Genomic DNA, 23,043 nt, shown 5'->3' with positions numbered 1-23,043 from the left:
AAAAACTAAAGATATAGCCATGACAGAGCTGTCTCTAGAAGTAAGAGCTAAAAACGAGATGTCCATACTTGGTTCTTCCTGAGTCCAGTTCCTCCCTGGGGAAGAATTAAGTCAGGAACATAATTCATTTGCAAAGAAGGGGAACAAAACTGGAAATGCAGACAAGCACCATTTGGCAATCAGTACTTGTAACATCCACAGGAAGGGTCAGACCTTTTTTTCCCCTCGTGTGTAACCGGCTATATAATGTTTCCTCTTTCCAATAATAGCTAACAGCTTCACAGAACTGCTGCCTCACAGAGATCTGGCTCACTCTACATGCACAGGTGACTGCATTTGATCCAGTCATTCCAAAGTCTCAAATGGCTATTTTAAAAGTGACATATCTAACAGAAATTACATGCCCTGTTCTTTAGAGAAATTCTGTAGATTTTAACCTGAAAAATGAATTTGCATACCATGTTAGGAGAGAGAAAATAGGACTGGTTCTACTCAAAATGCTGGCAAATTTAATTTACCAGCTTCTCCCTCAGCTCCAACATTGCCTCATCCTCAGGGCTACAGGCACCTCCTCACCCCCAGCTGTCCTGATGCCAGGCTAGTCAAACCTCTAAAGGGGATCTGCGAGGACCACACCATTAGTGGACATAGCATTACAGTGCTGAGGAGTACTTTGCTTTTATAGGAACCAACAGTAATTCACTTGTTCTTTCTTTCCCCAAAAACATGTATTTGAGTCTGTATTTTACAAGGGACTTCTGATCATTAAAAACAACACTGTGCAAGCCAAAGGAACGAAGCTCTAAGAGTGAAATAATAAAGCCAATATGCAGAAGGTAAGAGTATCTACTCTGGAAGGATTTCAAGCCACACTTTGGTGCTCCTTAAGTGACCAGACAAACACTCTGTATTTTCTGTAAGGCAGGGAAAAGTAAGGCCAATACTTGCTCCTTTCTCCACTTACTTGCCATGATATATTTGTTATAAATTCCAGGAATTCAGGGTTGTATACAATCTGGTCCCAATAGACTTTACAATGTTATTTCCCATTCGCACAGAGCCAGGTGGCCTCTGCTCTGGGCTGTGTCCCAGGCCACACACTCTATGGAACGCCCTCCCAGCTCCCACCACACACCTCCCAGTCCACAAAATGCCCATCTGACCCATCTGAGTTTGGCACTCAGACCAAACACTCACCTTCTCCAGTCCTCACACCTCTCTCTTTGGACTCCTTTGCTCAAAATTAACAGAAGATCAGTGTTTGGAATTCTACCTCTGAACTGGACCTCTAAGTCTCTTCATTGAAAAGCTTTTTTTTTTTTTTTAACGTGAACTATTATCTAAAAGTATTGTACTTTTTCTCCTCAACTATAAGCGCCTTGAGGGTAGAAAATAATGTCTGACTCATTGTTATATACCTGCAATGTTTTATGTTATTGTTTATTTGTTAAATAAACAAGTGAATAAACAAATGAATGGATATGGGAAAATGAAAACAAATTCCCCAACAACATTAGGCTTTATAAGGAGATTAGCACCCAAGGACCCTAGTTACTGCTAACAGAAAGCTACATTGCTCACTCCTGCTAATAAAACTGAAAACTGTCTTCAGCACCATTGGAAGAAACTATGAACTCGGAGACCAAAGTTCTCTGTGTCCTGGTAAAATCAGTACTTCCCACTCAGATTTTTAAGAAAATTTTTACATGCACCCACCATCTTTAGAAACTTGAGTATGTTCTGACATCCGGGTATCTGGGGTGTCAGCCAGACAGACCTGGTAATAGTATTTTCACACACAAACAGGGCATTTTCTGAGCTCGATGTTGTTAGTCATCCTAAACCAGTCTATGGAAGCCGAAATGCCCTCACTCTCATAAACAGGAAATAAGCGGGTTTGCCACCTCAGAGCTGGCTCCCCTGGTGGAAAGCTGTATAACGGATACATACATTCCCAGGGGCAATTCACTCCAAAGAGCAAATTTGCATCTAAGTGGCTTCTGGTAGCCTGACAGTCTACACTACGTATATAGCAATTTAAAAAGGGACTGATTCAAAGTAGGGTGGGGAATTAAAAAAAGAGCCTCAGGCTGCAGTTAGCTTCATCATCCTGTGAGAAGCATTGGCTGGGTTGACATTATCTACATGGAAGGAGGAACATAGGTCTTTTCTATTTTGTCTCTATACCCCAACCCTAATGAGGCCAAATGAATAGCTGTTTATAGATGGAGAATACATGAATGCCACATCAAATTCAATGTTTACATAAAGACTTTATTCAGGAAGTCTATGCCCAATAAGACACTCTTAAAAGCTACTGAAATGTTTCAAAAGATGGCATACACTGGAAAAGGGACTTTTCAATATAAATCAGAAACAGCAATAACAGGAAGCCAGTATCAACAGGGCTGGCATGTCCGATGACTTCAATGGTGGCCTTGTTGGCTCAAAAATAACAGTGACTTATCTGGGGAATTCCAGCGGTAAAACTAATTCTCTGTATAAGAAGTCTTTCCAGATGATATTACTGTTCAAGTCAAAAACAGCCTCTAGACATTTCTTCTCTCTCTCTCTCCCTCTACTGTGGATAACCAGAACAAAAATTCAAACCCTTACCGGCAGGAATCAGTCATTCAACCCTAAGGATACAACGGAACTTAGTACTGAGCACCCAACACTTCTCAGGGTATCCCTGCCCATTCCACTCTTCACAGCATCATGGGAATATCACAGCAAAGCCAGTGACTGATGGAAGTTCTCTAGTTCTCAGTGTATCAATCGACTGATTGAGGACTGTCTCCCAAGCGTGAGCTGAGACCCAATAAGGGGAACTAACAAACCAGTCTGCTGCCTCCTGAGTGCGCTGAGGACTGGCTCGGGGCTAGGGGCATGGGATCCCCGAATGAGAATACCAACACACAGGTACAAGTGTAGTCATTTTTGGGAACTTTATATACATTTATCTCATTTAATCCTCAAGACCTGGGCACAGAGGGGTTCAGGAAAGGAGGGGGTCGTACTGCTGGGGAGCAGACCACATCCTTCAGGCCACTGGCCTTGGCAGTGTGAGCGAGCCCTGGTCCAGCCTGAAGGGGGCTCTCTGGCCACAGGACCCAGGAATTTGAATTTCCACAAGGTCTTAAAGTGAGTCTTAAACACTGTTAAGTCTGAGAACCACTTCCCTAAACACTATACACATCATGAGTGTCAAGAAGGCCACCAGGATGCTTCTTTTTTAGAAAAGCATGAAACCTGAACAGAAACTCTATTATTTCCCAAGTTTCATGGGACAGTCTCATGTACATATGCATGCCAAGTCACTTCAGTCGTGTCTGACCTTTGCAACCCTATGTACCGTAGCCCAGGCTCCTCTGTCTATGGGATTCTCCAGGCAGGAATACTGGACAGGGTTGCCATGCCCTCCTCCAAGGCAATATTCCCAACCCCGGGATCAAATCCATATCTTGTATGTGTCCTGCGTTGCCAGGCAGGTTCTCTACCACTACTGCCCACTTGGGAAGCCTATATATATATATATAAAGAAGGTTTTTTATTTTTTTCCCCAGCTCAAACCTGATCAAGAGACTAAAGCTAAATTTAGTACATATATTCTGGATACCTGAATCACACCTCAAGTAGACAGGAAGTTCTGAACTCACGTTGCTTACCCCAGGGCCTCCCGTATTTCAAGTACCCAGAAAGGTTCAGTGAATATTCAGCCCAGACAGTTAAAATATACCCAGAACAGTTGCTTAGGGAGACTTCTTCCTCCACTTTCTGATGTTCTTTCAGTTTCCATTAACAAAAACAAAGGCAGGTCTTCCCTTCCAGAGAGCCCGCTGTGTGGTTTTTATTAACAAGCAAAAGACTGGTTTCTTGGGGAAACAAAACAGTTTCCTCTGAGTGCCAGGCTGCCTCTGGCAACGCTGGGAGCAAGCGAAATTTAGGGAAAGGCAGACTCTGAAATGACCACTCTTCAGTAACACTCAAAGTTGTATGAAAAATTGTTTTTCAAAATCATTTAAATTACTTTATGTGTGTAATTTAAAAACTTAAGCATAAAAAATGGGACTACTGTTTCCTAATTCATCACCAAGGCAAGTCAAGGTAACCTGTAACGAGACAGCGAGCTCATGGTGGGGAAGGGGATGGGAGACCCCCGTGTTCAGACTTCCTGCCCCCAAGGAGCCAGGCTGGAGGTGCAGAGACTCAGACTGGCTCAGGCTCACGGCAGCCCCATGGGCCAAAATAAGCCTCGTCTTCCAGATGAGGAATCCAGGTTCAGAGTCCTCATTTGAGCTCCCCCAGACGCAGAGCCCAAGCCAAGTTGTGGGTACAGAAGCTTATCTAGAAGGTGATCCCAGGAAGCCCAAGTGAGGGACAGCGGCCAGCGAGAGGGCAGAAAGCGTGTGAAAGGCGTGAGATAAGAAACCGACTGCCCTTGTATCTGGAAGAACTGTGGGGCGCACCCCAGAACCGTCTCAGCAGTGGACAGGGAGGCTGGGGTATCATCCACCGACGTCCACCCCTCCCTGGCTGAGCGCTGCCCCCAAGGTCACATAACCTGTAACGGGCAGGCCCAAACTCAAGCCCAGATGGGGTGGGACTCAAAGCCTGAGTGCCTGTCACCTAGCCACTCGGCCCAACCCCACCCCACCCCCATCACCCCAACCCCATCACCCCCACCATCACCATCACCCCCACCCCCATCATCCCCACCACCACTACCCCATCCCCCATTACCCCACCACCACCCCATCACCCCCACCCATCACCCCCATCACACCCACCCCACCCCCATCATCACCCCCACCCCACTCCCCCACCCTGATCACCACACCACCCCCACCTTACATTTCCACAAACACGACTTCTCATGTCAGGCTCAGCTAACAAGTTGCCTCTTTTTCCTCCTCTCTCCCCTCCCTTAATTTCTTCTCTCCCAACCTTCAAAACAGACAGGCTTCCCTTGGAGACATTCACTCACAGGCATTTAACTTTCTTCACAGGCTACACAGCTATTTCAAAAAAGACAATAAACCAAGGGGGAAGGGTGGTGGAGGAGGGATGGATTGGGAGTCTGGGATTAGCAGATGCTCCCACTACCATACATAGGATGGATAATCAACAAACAGCTCAGGGAGCTATACTCAGCATCCTGTGATAAACCATAAAGGAAAAGAACCTAAGAAAGAAGGTACGTATGTATATGACTGAGTCACTTTGCCAACACAGTATTGTAAATCCACTGTAATTCAATTAAAAAAAATCAGAAATTGATGGGGGTGGGGGAATAAATTCCATATTTGCCAAGCCTTTGGGAAAGCAGCCCCTCATGGCTGTTTTGTCTCCAACACAAGCGCATTACTGTGGAGCAGTGGAGGGGAAAGACAGAGGATCCCTGGGGAGCAGTCTCAGCCCCAAGGAGCACAGTCTCACCAGGAAACAGGGTGGTGATAAACCATCCAAGGAAGGATAAGGAGAGAGATACGCTGCAGCCGCGGGGGCACCTGGAGCAAGACTGACAAGCACTGCCACAGTCTGGACACTCACTGGAAGGACGGATGCTGAGGCAGAAGCTTCAGCACTTGGTACCTGATGTGAAGAGCCGACTCATTGGAAAAGACCCTGATACTGGGAAAGATGAGGGCAGGAGAAGGGGGGTCACAGAGGATGAGACGGTTGGATGGCATCACCGACTCAATGGACATGAGTCGGAGTAAACTCCGGGAGATGGTGAAGGACAGGGAAGCCTGGCATGCTGCAGTCCATGGGGTTGCAGAGTCGGACACGACTGAGCGACTGAACAACAACAGCCTGACTAAGCTAAGGCACCTGTGCACACAGACATGGGTGTCCTTAGTTACACAGCTGTAGCCTATAAGAAGGGGTCCCTAGGCAGGTACTTAACGACCACCTAACATATCCAAGCCCTCTTCTTATGCTGTATCCTTGCACCAAAAGAAAAAGTAAAAAAACAAGATTAACTGACCTGCTTGATTTTCAACTGGTAGGGGAGGGGGAAAAAAGGAGTCAAATTTGGCCTCTTTTGCTGCTTTCTGTAGAAATCCATTCCGGCAAGTACCAAAAGTTATCATAGACTCCACAGTGATTTCTTATTATGATAAAATAGAGAGAGAGATAACAGGCCGTGAATGTATCCCTCAAGAATAATGAGTCCAACGAATGGACACACCATGTCTTGTGTGGAACACAGGCCTGTAAAGCAGCCCAGGGGGACTTGAATGGCATCCCTAAGATAACCAGGTAATTAATTAGCTCCATCACATTTTTGGTTTTATGACACTGACTTTTATATGCCAATAGTCAATGTAATGGCATTTTAAATTGGAGGGAAATCTCTAGAGAGGAGGAAAAGGCAGTATATACCTTATTGAATCACAAATCTTACCATCTGATGTTTTAATACCAAAATGACCTAATAAACCTGCTTTATAATTAAATCGATCTTAACAACTTCTGTGCTTTTTTATTCATTTTTGGTGATCATGCAGAGATTTCCATTAGAAATCTGTTATGATTGTAATTAAGAATAAAAATGACTGCATGTGCTTGTCATGCTCAGTCGCCTGCGGGGGCTTGGCAGGCTCCCTCCCAGGTACAGAAGGGACCACGGGCTTTCAGTGTGAGCTGGAGTCTCTCATTTACCAGACTGTAAAAATACGAAATGTGTACCAATAATAGGCCCAGGAAGTCAAACCTTCAAATAACTGCCTCAAATGGAAATCTCACCTTTAAAAAAGTAAACTGGCATACAATTTTTTCATTTTCAAAAAATGAAAAAATTACAAAATTTTAAAATTCATGACCTATGTGAAAAATTTGCCATTTATTGAAAAAGTAGTACTCAACCAAACAGATTAAGAACTGAATTGCATGAACTGTTCTTAAAACCCAATAAATGACTGCAAAATGCTTTTGCCTTACACTCAACTAAACAGAAAAATCAACTTCGGCATTTATGTTGGCTTTTGTCTCCCTGAATAACCAAATAATTACGACACTAAATATCATGGGTGATTTTTTTTTTAAGACTGTAATTTTAAGGAATATTACTTTGTGCAAAAACAATTATTTTCTATTTTCACTAAAAGTGATATAATTACTAAAATGCATGGAATTCTGTATCAAATCAGTTTGCTTGGCATCTGTGTTCTTCCCGTAAGAAATGAGAAAATATTCTTTGAACAGAGCTAAATAATCTCAGTTTGCAAGCAAACACAGCCTAAAAATATTATCTGGTGATACCAGCCGTGAAGAAAGGGAGAAATAACAGAACCTTACCATTTGCCGTATCCTTTTTAAAGTGATCCAGGAATTCCTCCAGAAGTTGGGACTGGTTAGGAGGGGGCAGCAGACCCTTCTGGTCCCGGGAGAACAGGTCACTGTCTGACCAGGAAGAACACAGAGTCGCTTTTGTGTCCGGTGGCCTGGCAATCAGAGTGAGCCCGACACTCTTCTCAGAAAACAGAGCCTCCATCTGCTTGAGGTCAAGATCAGACACGGCTTCCCCATTTAAGGTCATGATTTCATTGCCCTTTCTCAACCCTGAGGAGGAGGAAGGGGACACAGAGGAAGAAGAAAGAGAGATGACTGAGAGGAATATTTTAAGATGAAAGACGATTGCAAATTCGACCCGCTTAGTGTTCTCAAGGGCTCTTCTGTTGCTACCTTCAAAGATAGCACCAAACCCTGTAGGAATCAGATTCCACTGATAACAAATTTCAACTCTCTCAAGACTAGCATTAGAAGAAATAGTTTAAGAGTCACTCAATTTAATTAGTCCTCTAAGTGATGTTCAACGTGCTGGGAAATAACCTTTGGTGTGTCTGCCTGCCTGGCTGGCCCTCACCGTCTCTTTCTCCATCTACCTGGACACGTGCACGGGTACTCTGTATATATACTGTCTCTTTCAAAACCACACGCACAAACTCTCTCACTGTATACCCATATACATGTGTGTGTGTGTGTGTGTGTGTGTGTGTACATATGCCTTGGCATTCAAAATCACTTTCTTTAAAATTCTAGGAGAAACTGTTTTCTGACAAAATCATGAGCAAATTTCACTAGCCAGACTGCACTGCACAGAATTGAGAGAGAAGAGAGATACCGCCTGCCACACGGACCTTCCCCATACGCCAGGCCGTCAGGGAGGACGTCACTTATAAAGATGCGGCTGAGATGCTGGTGCTCGTCCACCTGAGCAGTCACTGCAAACCCTAGGAAGAAAAATAAAAGGAGGAAACAAGTCTAAGTTCCTGACACTAAGTATTTCCTTGACCATCTACATATTCCCGACATTATACATAAGCAGGGTATGTAGAAAGGCTAAACGACAGCTATTTTGAAAGCACAGATATCTAGGAAGGGCAGAAAAGGGGGAGAGTGTATCAGATCTAAAGGTTTAGGACTTTATGCTACATGAAAAAGTCAGCCCCAGTAGACAAAGGACTACAGGATTCCACTTCTCTGAGGTACTAGAGCAGTCAGATTTAAAGAGACAGAAAATAAAAGAGTGGTTGCCAGAGGCTGTGGAAGAGGAGAGAATGGGAAGTTACTGTTTTACAAGAGTCCCGGTTTTGCAAGATAAAAACATTTCTGGAACTAGGTGATGTTAATGGTTGCACAACAGTATGAATGTATTTAATGGCGCTGAGTTGTCATTTTAACCTGTCTTAACTGCTATGAAGGGAAATTATGATACGTGGTGTTGATTTTCAGTCACTAAGTCATGTCCAACTCTGCAACTCCAAGGACTCCAGCATGCCAGGCTTCCCTGTCCTTCACCATCTGCCGGAGTTTGTTCAAACTCAGTGATGCCATCCAACCATCTCATCCTCTGTCACCCCTTCTCCTCCTGCCTTCAATCTTTCCCAGCAGCAGGGTCTTTTGCAATGAGTAGACTTTGCATCAAGTGGCCAAAGTATTGGAGCTTCAGCATCAGCACTTTCAATGAATATTCAGGACTGATTTCCTTTAGGATTGATTGGTTTGATCTCCTTGCTGTCCAAAGAACTCTCAAGAGTCTTCTCCAGCACCATGGACAGAAAGCATCAACTCTTCGGTGCTCAGCCTTCTTTAGGGTCCAACTCTCACATCTATACATGACTACGGGAAAAACCTTCGCTTTGACTAGATGGACTTTTGTCAGTGAAGTGATGTCTCTGCTTTTTAATATGCTCTCTAGGTTTGTCATACCTTTTCTTCCAAGGAGCACGTGTCTTTTAATTTCATGGCTGCAGTCCCCATCTGCAGTGATTTTGGAGCTCCCCAAAACAAAGTCTGTCACAGTTTCCACTGTTTCCTCATTTGCCATGAAGTGAATGAGTAGCCACCCATTCCCTTTCCCCAGGGGATCTTCCCAACCCAGGGATCAAACCTGGACCTCCCGCATTGCAGGCAGATTCTTTATCATGTGAGCCACCAGGGAAGCCCTATATTATGTGTATTTTGCCACAATTTAATTTTTTTTTTTAAATTGAGATCAAAAAAGTCTTATTAAAATAAATTAAGTTCACTTCAATATAATATTTGTTAAGAAACAACTCTGTATGGAGCTAGGCACTTTGAGCAGGTGGAAAAATACTTGAGTGGATACTTCTTGCCCTAAATAGGATTGCATGGGACACCCAGGTGAGATGGCCCTTCTCTGAATGTGTCTCCCTCCATCCTCCAAAAGTGCCCTCATCTGTGATTCCACGGTGGGAACACACATTTTCATGTCTTGGTCCCATAATCCTGGGAGGTCTTTGACAGCAGGAAGAAAGGCATGTCCCTTATTTCTTCTGTGCCTCACACAGAGCCTGGGAGATTATGGTCACCAAAGGGTATTTTTCCAAGTATCTCCCATCAGTCATTCAAATGCAAAGAAGACTGACCAAAGGAGACCTTGGAGAATAGAGCGAGACCAATAGAAACATAGACAAAATGCTCAGAGGCCTTGAGAGGAAAACCAACATAACATCTGGGGCCAGACAGATGCCATAAAATTTAGAAACAAGGAACATCATTTTACCAAAAAACCCCAACAAATCGTAAAAAGGAAATTTTTAACATATTACGATCAGGTTGTGTCATTTTAAGGGAAATAATTATATCAATATATCTAACAAGAAATAGTCTTTCTATGGAGATATCTACTGATCATTAACTGGCAGGCTACAGTCCATGGGATCACAAGAGTCTGATACAAGACTAAACCACAAGCACCATCATCTAATTATCAAGTTTCTCTGGAACAAGACAAAGCAAGAGACAGGAAGGAACTTTAAGATACGAGTACAGTTTATAAAGAGCCAAGTTTAAACACAGATGAACAGAAATGCAAGAATTAAATATTATGAAGTGATATGGATAATACTGACCCTTAATTATTAAACTGAAGGTAAAGCGATGGGTAAGGTTTCTTCAAGGAAGTGAGACCTTTAGTCAGCCTTTGAAGTACAAGTTGGATTTATACACTCAGAAAGAAGGGAATAAGGGAGGGGAAAAATGGGGGCCAGTTCAGGCAGGTGAAGCGCTAAGAGCAAAGAGGCGGAGATGAAAGAACTGTTACATGAATCATACGTTAATCAGCTAAGAACTGTGCCCAGCACACAATAAACTCATTGCGTGGTTGTTATCACCATCACTTCAAGTTTCCCTTCGGTTTTTACATTCGTTCCTCTTAAGTGTTTTGGCATTTCCCCCCAATAATAATACATATATTTTTAGTCTGCTAATATAAATTAATAGGCATGAGGGAAGAGAAAGGAAGCTCAGAATCTCTTGTCATAGTTTCTGAAAATGGGAAGAAAAGAATATTAGGTCCAAAGATACTGGGGCAAACCAGGCAAGGATGGACCAGACGGTTCTCTGACGAGTACGTTCCTCCTCCTTACCGAAGTCAGACACACCCCCGGTCTTTGTCAGCTGCACATCATACACGCTTAGTGGAAAGACTTCTATCTCATCATAAACCTACAAAAGGGAAGACCCGCAAAATCAGAGGATCTGAAGTCACAGTATCTTGCAAATTTATTTTGATTGTTTCCAAGCTAAATGACAATTTAAACAGAATTTTTTCCCCTGAATGACACTATTTTTTTAAATTAAGGGGCCATGGATGGGTTTCCTTGGCCCATGGATCGGTCCCTTACCAAAGCCGAAGAACACTCACCTGGTCCTGCATATATTCGTAGGGTGCAGGAATACAGTACTCAACGTTCTCGTCCACTAACTTCCGAAGTTGTAGGCCATAATGGCTGGGTTCCAACTGCCTCATCTAGGGAGAAAAAGACAGCTATTCAGATGTTAAATGTTCTTTCTAAATGCACCATTGTTCACTAAAAATAAAAGTGGAAATTTCTTTTAAAAATATCTTCTATAATATGCTGAGTTTAAGTATATATAAGAGCTCAAGTTTCAGTGTGCAAAAAAGAAAAAAGGGAAATTATTTTTAAGAAGATTTTCTCTAAATGATACCACTTATCACTAAAAGCAAGAGATGTATTTTGAAGCAGTGATGGTGGTCAGAACTGCTCTCTTTTAATAGACAGGTACCTAAATTTAAATTGTTTCCTGTTACTAATTTGTGAAATGTCAACCATCTCATACTCTGCAGACTTCAGAATTACGATTTCCTGTTCCAACCATTTTTCACAAGGAAAAGGTATATATAAATATATATACACACACATAAATATATATATACACCCACACATTCTGTCTCAGACACATTTTCAACAATGAGAAATTATCTCAAGCCTATGGTCTAACTGGATCTAACTCACCCACTACATCTGACCTCCTCTATCAGAATATTTACCAACTTGATATTATTGTTACTGAATAATATTATTGACTGCCTGAATAATCACCTGACATAATGGAGCAAGAGAAAATTAAATTCATTAACAGTATAAGCTGCATATACAAATATCTGGAATCCTAGGGCGTAAGTCAAAGTGAAAAAGGAGGACTAAAATGAAAGATTATCTAATAAGCATTTGTGGTAAAGAGCTACCAAACTCGACATTTTTTTAACCATTTCGTATGTTTGCATTTTCTCTGAAAACTTAAAAATATTTCAGCTCTATTGCGCCATCTGGTGGTCTGAAAGCATATTATCTGATGCTGCTGAGTCGGTTTCATGGATCTCAGAGGGCTCTCTTGAAAATATATCATAAACTTTCTTCTCAGAAATAAAACCCAGTTTGAATAATGAATGAAACACCATCTCATAACAATCTCCATGAAGCAACTGTGAGTGGTATTGAGTGACTCATTTAATCCGGAGAAACTTGATAAAACTAGCATCAAATCAAACCACCGCAAAGTTCATGCCACTTTCTCACAGAATACCATCTATAAGTACCTTAAATAACAAAAGAGACTTCATAATTATCCCAGATACAAAGGTGTATATACAGAATTTCAGTAAAATAGCTGAAGTTCTTCATGAAGGCATTGGGCCATGACTCAACTTATTCCTCTAAAACATGGAGAAAGAGAATGCTATAATGAATATGTTAATTAACAAATTTGTTCCTTCCTGTAGAAAGTGAGGTCTTCAACACCACCCAAATTAAGCAGGCAAAGGAGGGCAACATTAATGATTATCCCATTCAGAAGTGTATTTCTACAGCAAAATCCACTACCTTGCAGGCCAGAGTCAGAACATCTTCTACCCTGGTTTCCGGCTTGACCATCACAGTCACGGCTTGACGATCCTGAAAGTGAACATCAACCTGGCTCTCCCACGTGCCGTCTCGGGGAACGCCATCCACTGCTGACCCGTATAAGTGTAGCAGGTCATCCACCTGTTTTGAGGTCCCAAAAGAAAGGGTGGGCTTGACGAGCAAATGAGGGAGGCCGTGGGAAAATGCCCCTGAGTTTAGAGTTAGCACTTTTGCGCTCCTCACATCTAGGGCTTCTCATGACCCTCTGGGGCAGACAAGCCTGGAGTTTCCTCATTTGTTTAACCCACACGCAACTGACGCCTGGGGAGGCTGACTGGAGTCCATCAACTCCTCCTCCTGTGTACTAGCCACTTTGCCTCTTAGCCCAAGTTAGCACAATGCAGTCAAAGAAGGGCTGCTCAGTACCCACTCTTACTGCTCTAGAATTGTCCAGATGATCAGGAACTCCATGAAGTCTATGTCTAAGCCATGATCCCAGTGAATTTCAGATACACTCGGCCATGGCCTCTGATGCCTGCCTGCATACTAACCATGAACTGCACTTAATCCAAGCATGTTTCTCTTCTTTCTACTTGTTTTTAAAAATTACCCCCTAATCCTGGACTAAGTGTTTTTCCATCTTCAGCTAGACACTCATTCAGAAATCATCCCCAAACACCATGTTTCAAAAGCTTTTCCCAAGGAAGCTTTGTTTCCTAAACTTCACCCTCACAGTAACTCCATGACCTCATGCTAATATGTTCTTCTATGATTCATAAATAAAAATAGTTAACATTAAATATTAAGCAACTCAGAAATGTTCCCTTCTGGTTAGGCTCTCATATTAGTCTGTTAGTAAAAACAGGACTTGAGGATTTGAAATCAAAAGACTGAGGTTCAAGTCACACCACTTAAGAAGCGGTAGGGCAGGGCTTTCCTGTGTTCAACCTCACCTCCTATTTTGTAAACAGGGATGTTATTAATACAACACAATTGCTTAAGGTTACCAATCAATAATACAAATTTTGTGAACAAAAGAAATCATATATGTGAAAACACCTCACACACCAGAAAATGTTACACACAGATTCATCATCAATACATCACGTATACCCCACCTATCATACATGAGAGTTGTCAATGACAGGTTTTTTACTTTGAATTTCACGCATTTAAAACACACGCACATACACACACAAGATTCCCCTATGTACTAAGTCGCTTCAGTCGTGTCCGACTCTTCACAACCCCATGGACTACAGCCCACCAGGCTCCTCTGTCCATGGGATTCTCCAGGTAAGAATACTGAAGTGGGTTGCCATGCCCTTCTCCAAGATTCCCCTACACCGTAGGATTAAAATACTAGAATATGTACAGTAATTAAAAAAAAAAACAGATTTAGGCAAAGGGAAGAATCAATTTTCCTGTGCTGTCTTTTTAAATGTGGTACTCATCTTTGAAGTGACATTTCTGGCTCTGTCACTTCCTGTATATTTTCCTGGAAAGATGGTCACAGCCCAGAATGCACACGAACACACTTGCCAAAGAAAAAGACAGCAAGCAAGAGAGAGAGAGAAGCAGATGCCCGGAGCCAAGGACTCAGGCAAGCAGCACGGACCCCTGTGTCCCCTGCAGGGTCCCATCTCTCGTGGGCCCCATTTTCTTCTGAGGTTAAGCCTCAGGCACTTCCGTCCACCTAAGCAGGAATTTCAACCAGGGGCATCAGCAACGAGCAGGTACGGGCTCAAAGGCACAGGCCCCGCCTCTCCAACAACGCATGCTCAGAATCAAACCAAAACTCCGGCAGAGGTCACTGTGGAGTAAGAAACCACAAGGAGCCAGGACCAGGGGACGTGAGCCCATGCTGACTGCTGCTGCACAGCAATTCAGGGCTGTACTTTCAGAGCAGAGCCGGGAAAACCTGATGGAGGATGACAAGCTAAGGGAGGGACACGGGAACGCAAATCCACAACTACCCTCCCCTCATCCAGAGAGACCTCACAACTCCTCACCAGTTCACTCACCACTCACAGCCCTCTGAGGCAGGCGCTGTCCCAACTCTCTAACAGTGAAAAGACGGGGGCTCAGAAAATTCTAGAAACTTGCCCCAGCTCCCACATAGAGCTACGACTGACATACTGTGGGAATTTGAACCCTGGACCCCAGTGTGAGCCTGGGCTCCCACCACTGCTCTATAGGAACATCAGCCTGGCAGTTAGTCACCTCTCACAAAAGGGACAAGGGCCAGCTGTCTGATTCCTTTTGGTTACTCCACGAGGCACACCATGTTCCGGCTCCACCAACTCCCCACATGAGCACTCTCCTGCCTCCAGACCCGGGTGACCTCCACTTCTTTCGCCTGCTTTACCCTCCCCAGAGCTCCTGTCCTGAATTCACATATATCCTTCAACCTTATTTCAAGTGCTACCCTCTTTCTTAGGAAGTCTCCCATGCCCTCCCCCAATCCCAATTCCACTCAGTTAGATGTGTCTACACTCTGATGTCCCTGCAGTGAAGTCCAGCCAGCTTGATAGGCATTTCCAGGCTGTTCTTAGGTCCCCCAGGTGCTGAGATGAATGAATGACAGCAGAGATGCTGTCTTTCTCATTCTCCTTCAGCCCTTCACACAGTGTGTCCTTCAGGCCTTCACACAGTGTGTCCTTCAGCCCTTCACATAGTGTATATCCTTCAGCCCTTCACACAGTGTATCCTTCAGGCCTCCTCACAGTGTATCCTTCAGGCCTCCTCACAGTGTATCCTTCAGCCCTTCACACAGTGTTTCCTTCAGCCTTTCACACAGTCTGTATCCTTCAGCCCTTGACACAGTGTATCCTTCAACCCTTCACACAGTGTATCCTTCAGCCCTTCACACAGTGTGTCCTTCAGCCCTTCACACAGTGTATCCTTCAGGCCTCCTCACAGTGTATCCTTCAGCCCTTCACACAGTGTATCCTTCAGGCCTCCTCACAGTGTATCCTTCAGGCCTCCTCACAGTCTGTATCCTTCAGCCTTCACACAGTGTATCCTTCAGGCCTCCTCACAGTGTATCCTTCAGCCCTTCACACAGCGTATCCTTCAGCCCTTCACACAGTGTATCCTTCAGGCCTCCTCACAGTGTATCCTTCAGCCCTTCACACAGTGTATCCTTCAGCCCTTCACACAGTCTGTATCCTTCAGCCCTTCACACAGTGTATCCTTCAGGCCTCCTCACAGTGTATCCTTCAGGCCTCCTCACAGTGTATCCTTCAGCCCTTCACACAGTGTTTCCTTCAGCCTTTCACACAGTCTGTATCCTTCAGCCCTTCACACAGTGTATCCTTCAGCCCTTCACACAGTGTATCCTTCAGCCCTTCACACAGTGTGTCCTTCAGCCCTTCACACAGTGTGTCCTTCAGGCCTCCTCACAGTGTATCCTTCAGGCCTCCTCACAGTGTATCCTTCAGGCCTCCTCACAGTGTATCCTTCAGGTCTCCTCACAGTGTATCCTTCAGGCCTCCTCACAGTGTATCCTTCAGCCCTTCACACAGTGTATCCTTCAGCCCTTAAAACAGTGTATCCTTCAGGCCTCCTCACAGTGTATCCTTCAGCCCTTCACACAGTGTATCCTTCAGGCCTCCTCACAGTGTATCCTTCAGCCCTTCACACAGTCTGTATCCTTCAGCCTTCACACAGTGTATCCTTCAGGCCTCCTCACAGTGTATCCTTCAGGCCTCCTCACAGTGTATCCTTCAGCCCTTCACACAGTGTATCCTTCAGGCCTCCTCACAGTGTATCCTTCAGCCCTTCACACAGTGTATCCTTCAGCCCTTCACACAGTCTGTATCCTTCAGCCCTTCACACAGTGTATCCTTCAGGCCTCCTCACAGTGTATCCTTCAGGCCTCCTCACAGTGTATCCTTCAGCCCTTCACACAGTGTATACCCTTCAGCCCTTCACACAGTCTGTATCCTTCAGCCCTTCACACAGTGTATCCTTCAGGCCTCCTCACAGTGTATCCTTCAGGTCTCCTCACAGTGTATCCTTCAGGCCTCCTCACAGTGTATCCTTCAGCCCTTCACACAGTGTGTCCTTCAGCCCTTCACACAGTCTGTATCCTTCAGGCCTCCTCACAGTGTATCCTTCAGCCCTTCACACAGTGTATCCTTCAGGCCTCCTCACAGTGTATCCTTCAGCCCTTCACACAGTCTGTATCCTTCAGCCTTCACACAGTGTATCCTTCAGGCCTCCTCACAGTGTATCCTTCAGCCCTTCACACAGTGTATCCTTCAGCCCTTCACACAGTGTATCCTTCAGCCCTTCACACAGTGTATCCTTCAGCCCTTCACACAGTCTGTATCCTTCAGCCCTTCACACAGTGTATCCTTCAGCCCTTCACACAGTGTATCCTTCAGGCCTCCTCACAGTGTATCCTTCAGGCCTCCTCACAGTGTATCCTTCAGGCCTCCTCACAGTGTATCCTTCAGCCCTTCACACAGTGTTTCCTTCAGCCTTTCACACAGTCTGTATCGTTCAGCCCTTCACACAGTGTATCCTTCAGCCCTTCACACAGTGTGTACTTCAGCCCTTCACACAGTGTATCCTTCAGGCCTCCTCACAGTGTATCCTTCAGGCCTCCTCACAGTGTATCCTTCAGGCCTCCTCACAGTGTATCCTTCAGGTCTCCTCACAGTGTATCCTTCAGGCCTCCTCACAGTGTATCCTTCAGCCCTTCATACAGTGTATACCCTTCAGCCCTTCACACAGTGTATCCTTCAGGCCTCCTCACAGTGTATCCTTCAGCCCTTCACACAGTGTATCCTTCAGGCCTCCTCACAGTGTATCCTTCAGCCCTTCACACAGTCTGTATCCTTCAGCCTTCACACAGTGTATCCTTCAGGCCTCCTCACAGTGTATCCTTCAGCCCTTCACACAGTGTATCCTTCAGCCCTTCACACAGTGTATCCTTCAGGCCTCCTCACAGTGTATCCTTCAGCCCTTCACACAGTGTATCCTTCCGCCCTTCACACAGTCTGTATCCTTCAGCCCTTCACACAGTGTATCCTTCAGGCCTCCTCACAGTGTATCCTTCAGGCCTCCTCACAGTGTATCCTTCAGCCCTTCACACAGTGTATACCCTTCAGCCCTTCACACAGTCTGTATCCTTCAGCCCTTCACACAGTGTATCCTTCAGGCCTCCTCACAGTGTATCCTTCAGGTCTCCTCACAGTGTATCCTTCAGGCCTCCTCACAGTGTATCCTTCAGCCCTTCACACAGTGTGTCCTTCAGCCCTTCACACAGTCTGTATCCTTCAGGCCTCCTCACAGTGTATCCTTCAGCCCTTCACACAGTGTATCCTTCAGGCCTCCTCACAGTGTATCCTTCAGCCCTTCACACAGTCTGTATCCTTCAGCCTTCACACAGTGTATCCTTCAGGCCTCCTCACAGTGTATCCTTCAGCCCTTCACACAGTGTATCCTTCAGCCCTTCACACAGTGTATCCTTCAGGCCTCCTCACAGTGTATCCTTCAGCCCTTCACACAGTGTATCCTTCAGCCCTTCACACAGTCTGTATCCTTCAGCCCTTCACACAGTGTATCCTTCAGGCCTCCTCACAGTGTATCCTTCAGGCCTCCTCACAGTGTATCCTTCCGGCCTCCTCACAGTGTATCCTTCAGCCCTTCACACAGTGTTTCGTTCAGCCTTTCACACAGTCTGTATACTTCAGCCCTTCACACAGTGTATCCTTCAGCCCTTCACACAGTGTGTCCTTCAGCCCTTCACACAGTCTGTATCCTTCAGGCCTCCTCACAGTGTATCCTTCAGCCCTTCACACAGTGTATCCTTCAGGCCTCCTCACAGTGTATCCTTCAGCCCTTCACACAGTCTGTATCCTTCAGCCTTCACACAGTGTATCCTTCAGGCCTCCTCACAGTGTATCCTTCAGCCCTTCACACAGTGTATCCTTCAGCCCTTCACACAGTGTATCCTTCAGGCCTCCTCACAGTGTATCCTTCAGGTCTCCTCACAGTGTATCCTTCAGGCCTCCTCACAGTGTGTCCTTCAGCCCTTCACACAGTGTGTCCTTCAGCCCTTCACACAGTCTGTATCCTTCAGGCCTCCTCACAGTGTATCCTTCAGCCCTTCACACAGTGTATCCTTCAGGCCTCCTCACAGTGTATCCTTCAGCCCTTCACACAGTCTGTATCCTTCAGCCTTCACACAGTGTATCCTTCAGGCCTCCTCACAGTGTATCCTTCAGGCCTCCTCACAGTGTATCCTTCAGCCCTTCACACAGTGTATCCTTCAGCCCTTCACACAGTGTATCCTTCAGCCCTTCACACAGTCTGTATCCTTCAGCCCTTCACACAGACTGTATCCTTCAGCCCTTCACACAGTGTATCCTTCAGGCCTCCTCACAGTGTATCCTTCAGGCCTCCTCACAGTGTATCCTTCAGGCCTCCTCACAGTGTATCCTTCAGCCCTTCACACAGTGTTTCCTTCAGCCTTTCACACAGTCTGTATCGTTCAGCCCTTCACACAGTGTATCCTTCAGCCCTTCACACAGTGTGTCCTTCAGCCCTTCACACAGTGTATCCTTCAGGCCTCCTCACAGTGTATCCTTCAGGCCTCCTCACAGTGTATCCTTTAGGCCTCCTCACAGTGTATCCTTCAGCCCTTCACACAGTGTATCCTTCAGGCCTCCTCACAGTGTATCCTTCAGCCCTTCACACAGTGTATCCTTCAGCCCTTCACACAGTGTATCCTTCAGGCCTCCTCACAGTGTATCCTTCAGCCCTTCACACAGTGTATCCTTCAGCCCTTCACACAGTCTGTATCCTTCAGCCCTTCACACAGTGTATCCTTCAGGCCTCCTCACAGTGTATCCTTCAGCCCTTCACACAGTCTGTATCCTTCAGCCTTCACACAGTGTATCCTTCAGGCCTCCTCACAGTGTATCCTTCAGCCCTTCACACAGTGTATCCTTCAGCCCTTCACACAGTGTATCCTTCAGGCCTCCTCACAGTGTATCCTTCAGCCCTTCACACAGTGTATCCTTCAGCCCTTCACACAGTCTGTATCCTTCAGCCCTTCACACAGTGTATCCTTCAGCCCTTCACACCGTGTATCCTTCAGGCCTCCTCACAGTGTATCCTTCAGCCCTTCACACAGTCTGTATCCTTCAGCCTTTCACACAGTGTTTCCTTCAGCCCTTCACAGTGTTTCCTTCAGCCCTTCACACAGTGTATCCTCAGCCTTTCACACAGTGTATCCTTCAGCCCTTCACACAGTGTATACCCTTCAGCCCTTCACACAGTCTGTATCCTTCAGCCCTTCACACAGTGTATCCTTCAGGCCTCCTCACAGTGTATCCTTCAGCCCTTCACACAGTGTATCCTTCCGCCCTTCACACAGTCTGTATCCTTCAGCCCTTCACACAGTGTATCCTTCAGGCCTCCTCACAGTGTATCCTTCAGGCCTCCTCACAGTGTATCCTTCAGCCCTTCACACAGTGTATACCCTTCAGCCCTTCACACAGTCTGTATCCTTCAGCCCTTCACACAGTGTATCCTTCAGGCCTCCTCACAGTGTATCCTTCAGGTCTCCTCACAGTGTATCCTTCAGGCCTCCTCACAGTGTATCCTTCAGCCCTTCACACAGTGTGTCCTTCAGCCCTTCACACAGTCTGTATCCTTCAGGCCTCCTCACAGTGTATCCTTCAGCCCTTCACACAGTGTATCCTTCAGGCCTCCTCACAGTGTATCCTTCAGCCCTTCACACAGTCTGTATCCTTCAGCCTTCACACAGTGTATCCTTCAGGCCTCCTCACAGTGTATCCTTCAGCCCTTCACACAGTGTATCCTTCAGCCCTTCACACAGTGTATCCTTCAGGCCTCCTCACAGTGTATCCTTCAGCCCTTCACACAGTGTATCCTTCAGCCCTTCACACAGTCTGTATCCTTCAGCCCTTCACACAGTGTATCCATCAGGCCTCCTCACAGTGTATCCTTCAGGCCTCCTCACAGTGTATCCTTCAGGCCTCCTCACAGTGTATCCTTCAGCCCTTCACACAGTGTTTCCTTCAGCCTTTCACACAGTCTGTATACTTCAGGCCTCCTCACAGTGTATCCTTCAGCCCTTCACACAGTGTGTCCTTCAGCCCTTCACACAGTCTGTATCCTTCAGGCCTCCTCACAGTGTATCCTTCAGCCCTTCACACAGTGTATCCTTCAGGCCTCCTCACAGTGTATCCTTCAGCCCTTCACACAGTCTGTATCCTTCAGCCTTCACACAGTGTATCCTTCAGGCCTCCTCACAGTGTATCCTTCAGCCCTTCACACAGTGTATCCTTCAGCCCTTCACACAGTCTGTATCCTTCAGCCCTTCACACAGTGTATCCTTCAGCCCTCCTCACAGTGTATCCTTCAGGTCTCCTCACAGTGTATCCTTCAGGCCTCCTCACAGTGTATCCTTCAGCCCTTCACACAGTGTATCCTTCAGCCCTTCACACAGTGTATCCTTCAGGCCTCCTCACAGTGTATCCTTCAGCCCTTCACACAGTGTATCCTTCAGGCCTCAACACAGTCTGTATCCTTCAGCCCTCCTCACAGTGTATCCTTCAGCCCTTCACACAGTCTGTATCCTTCAGCCCTTCACACAGTGTATCCTTCAGCCCTTCACACAGTGTGTATCCTTCAGCCCTTCACACAGTGTATCCTTCAGGCCTCCTCACAGTGTATCCTTCAGCCCTTCACACAGTCTGTATCCTTCAGCCTTTCACACAGTGTTTCCTTCAGCCCTTCACAGTGTTTCCTTCAGCCCTTCACACAGTGTATCCTCAGCCTTTCACACAGTGTATCCTTCAGCCCTTCACACAGTGTATACCCTTCAGCCCTTCACACAGTCTGTATCCTTCAGCCCTTCACACAGTGTGTCCTTCAGCCCTTCACACAGTGTATATCCTTCAGCCCTTCACATGGTGTATCCTTCAGCCTTTCACACAGTGTATCCTGCACCAAGAACATACCTAATCCATGGGTGTTGAACTGGATGCAATGAGAAATTCAGTCACGTATGGGCTTGTAGGGTAAGAGCTGCCCATTTTCATTGTCTTATGTAGAATCTATTTCCACAGTGTTAAGTTCTTAAGCCTCTCTAGAGTTTCAAGAAGAAAAACTAAAAGAGGATTACTATGGAGAAATTCTAGGCTAGAGAAAACTATGCAGGCAAATGAGAAGATACAACGAAGGACCAAAGAAACATTCACATTCTATTCAATTAAACAAGGTTTTGTGCCTACATGTGCTCTGAGGAAACATTCCCTGAGTCTACACTGCTGACCTAAAGTCAACTGAATGATCGAGGTCTATCAACACCAAGGCTAGGGGAGGTTCAGATTCTCTCAAGAGATCCTAGAGTGAAAATTTACGTGTAGTTTTTTTCCTATGTGTAACATACACACAGCCTAGAAGTTTAAGAAATTAAAGAAAGGTGAAATATGGCTATTCAAAAAGAATGCCAAGGATGCAGAAGTGATTCATTAGAAGTAGAGAAAGAAAAGACTACTTGGTGCTTATACATCTCCTAGGCTGTTGGAAGACTTGCCTACATAGGGAAAAAAAAAACTGGATTGATCCTTTTAAGGGTCACTGTTATCTACACTGAAATCACACGCTTCATTTTCAGTGAGTCAGATAAGATATTCTCTTACCTTCTTTTTCATAAAAGGAATAGAGAATCATGAAAACAAGCCCAGCAACTTGACGTGTCTGGAAAACCCTTTTCTCTGCTTATCCTTAAAGATGCTACATTAATCTTTTAAACCCCCACCCAGAAGTCCTTGGCTGGCTACCCCTGTCAAGACTATCATATACCCCTTCACCCGCTCCATCCCTCCCTCCCCACAAAATTAGCTTCCAGTCAACCAGTTCAAGGTTTCCAGTTCTCAGAGGAGACAGACAAACAAGCAAAAATACAATAAACAGATAATCTAGGTCAAATCCCAGCCTTGTCAGGGCTGGTTAGCTCATGTCTCTGGGCTTCAATTTCCTCACATTTACAAGGGGCTGAAGCACACCAGCCCCACAGAGAAATCAGGAGACTGGCATGAGAAAGGGCATTTGAAGGGACTACATAAACTGTAAAGGGCCATCAACAATGTAGAAGATCACTTTTGAAGTTCGGTGTGGATTATGGAATTACACCATACTAGGCTTGGCCAGCAAATCAAGTCAAGTCAAATCACCGTGGATGGTGACTGCAGCCCTGAAATCAGAAGACTGCTTCTAGACATGAAAGCTATGACAAACCTCGACAGTGTGCTGAAAAGCAGAGACATGATTCTGCTGACAAAGGTCAAGGCTATGGACTTCCCAGTGGTCATGT

General features: G+C 45.5%; 1 protein-coding gene across 24 annotated transcripts in view; it reads right to left on the bottom strand.

Annotated features, from left to right (window-relative positions):
• TIAM2 (TIAM Rac1 associated GEF 2) overlaps positions 1–23,043 on the bottom strand; it is a 243,521-nt gene that overhangs the window by 64,050 nt on the left and 156,428 nt on the right. For all 24 annotated transcript variants that reach the window (XM_086318453.1, XM_086318455.1, XM_086318459.1 and 21 more), the window contains 5 exons: positions 12,660–12,821; positions 11,180–11,284; positions 10,902–10,980; positions 8,148–8,240; positions 7,306–7,569 (listed from right to left, as the gene is read on the bottom strand). In XM_086318453.1, the coding sequence (XP_086174579.1) occupies positions 7,306–7,569; positions 8,148–8,240; positions 10,902–10,980; positions 11,180–11,284; positions 12,660–12,821 (703 nt within the window). The remainder of the gene's footprint in view (positions 1–7,305; positions 7,570–8,147; positions 8,241–10,901; positions 10,981–11,179; positions 11,285–12,659; positions 12,822–23,043) is intronic.

This window comes from Bos grunniens, chromosome 9 (genome assembly GCF_055505025.1).
Source record: "Bos grunniens cultivar Pamir isolate PY7600 chromosome 9, Bosgru_T2T1.0, whole genome shotgun sequence".
Classification (NCBI taxonomy): domain Eukaryota; kingdom Metazoa; phylum Chordata; class Mammalia; order Artiodactyla; family Bovidae; genus Bos; species Bos grunniens.
Note: the sequence above shows the minus strand (reverse complement) of the source record. Positions and strands in the feature narration are given on the sequence as shown.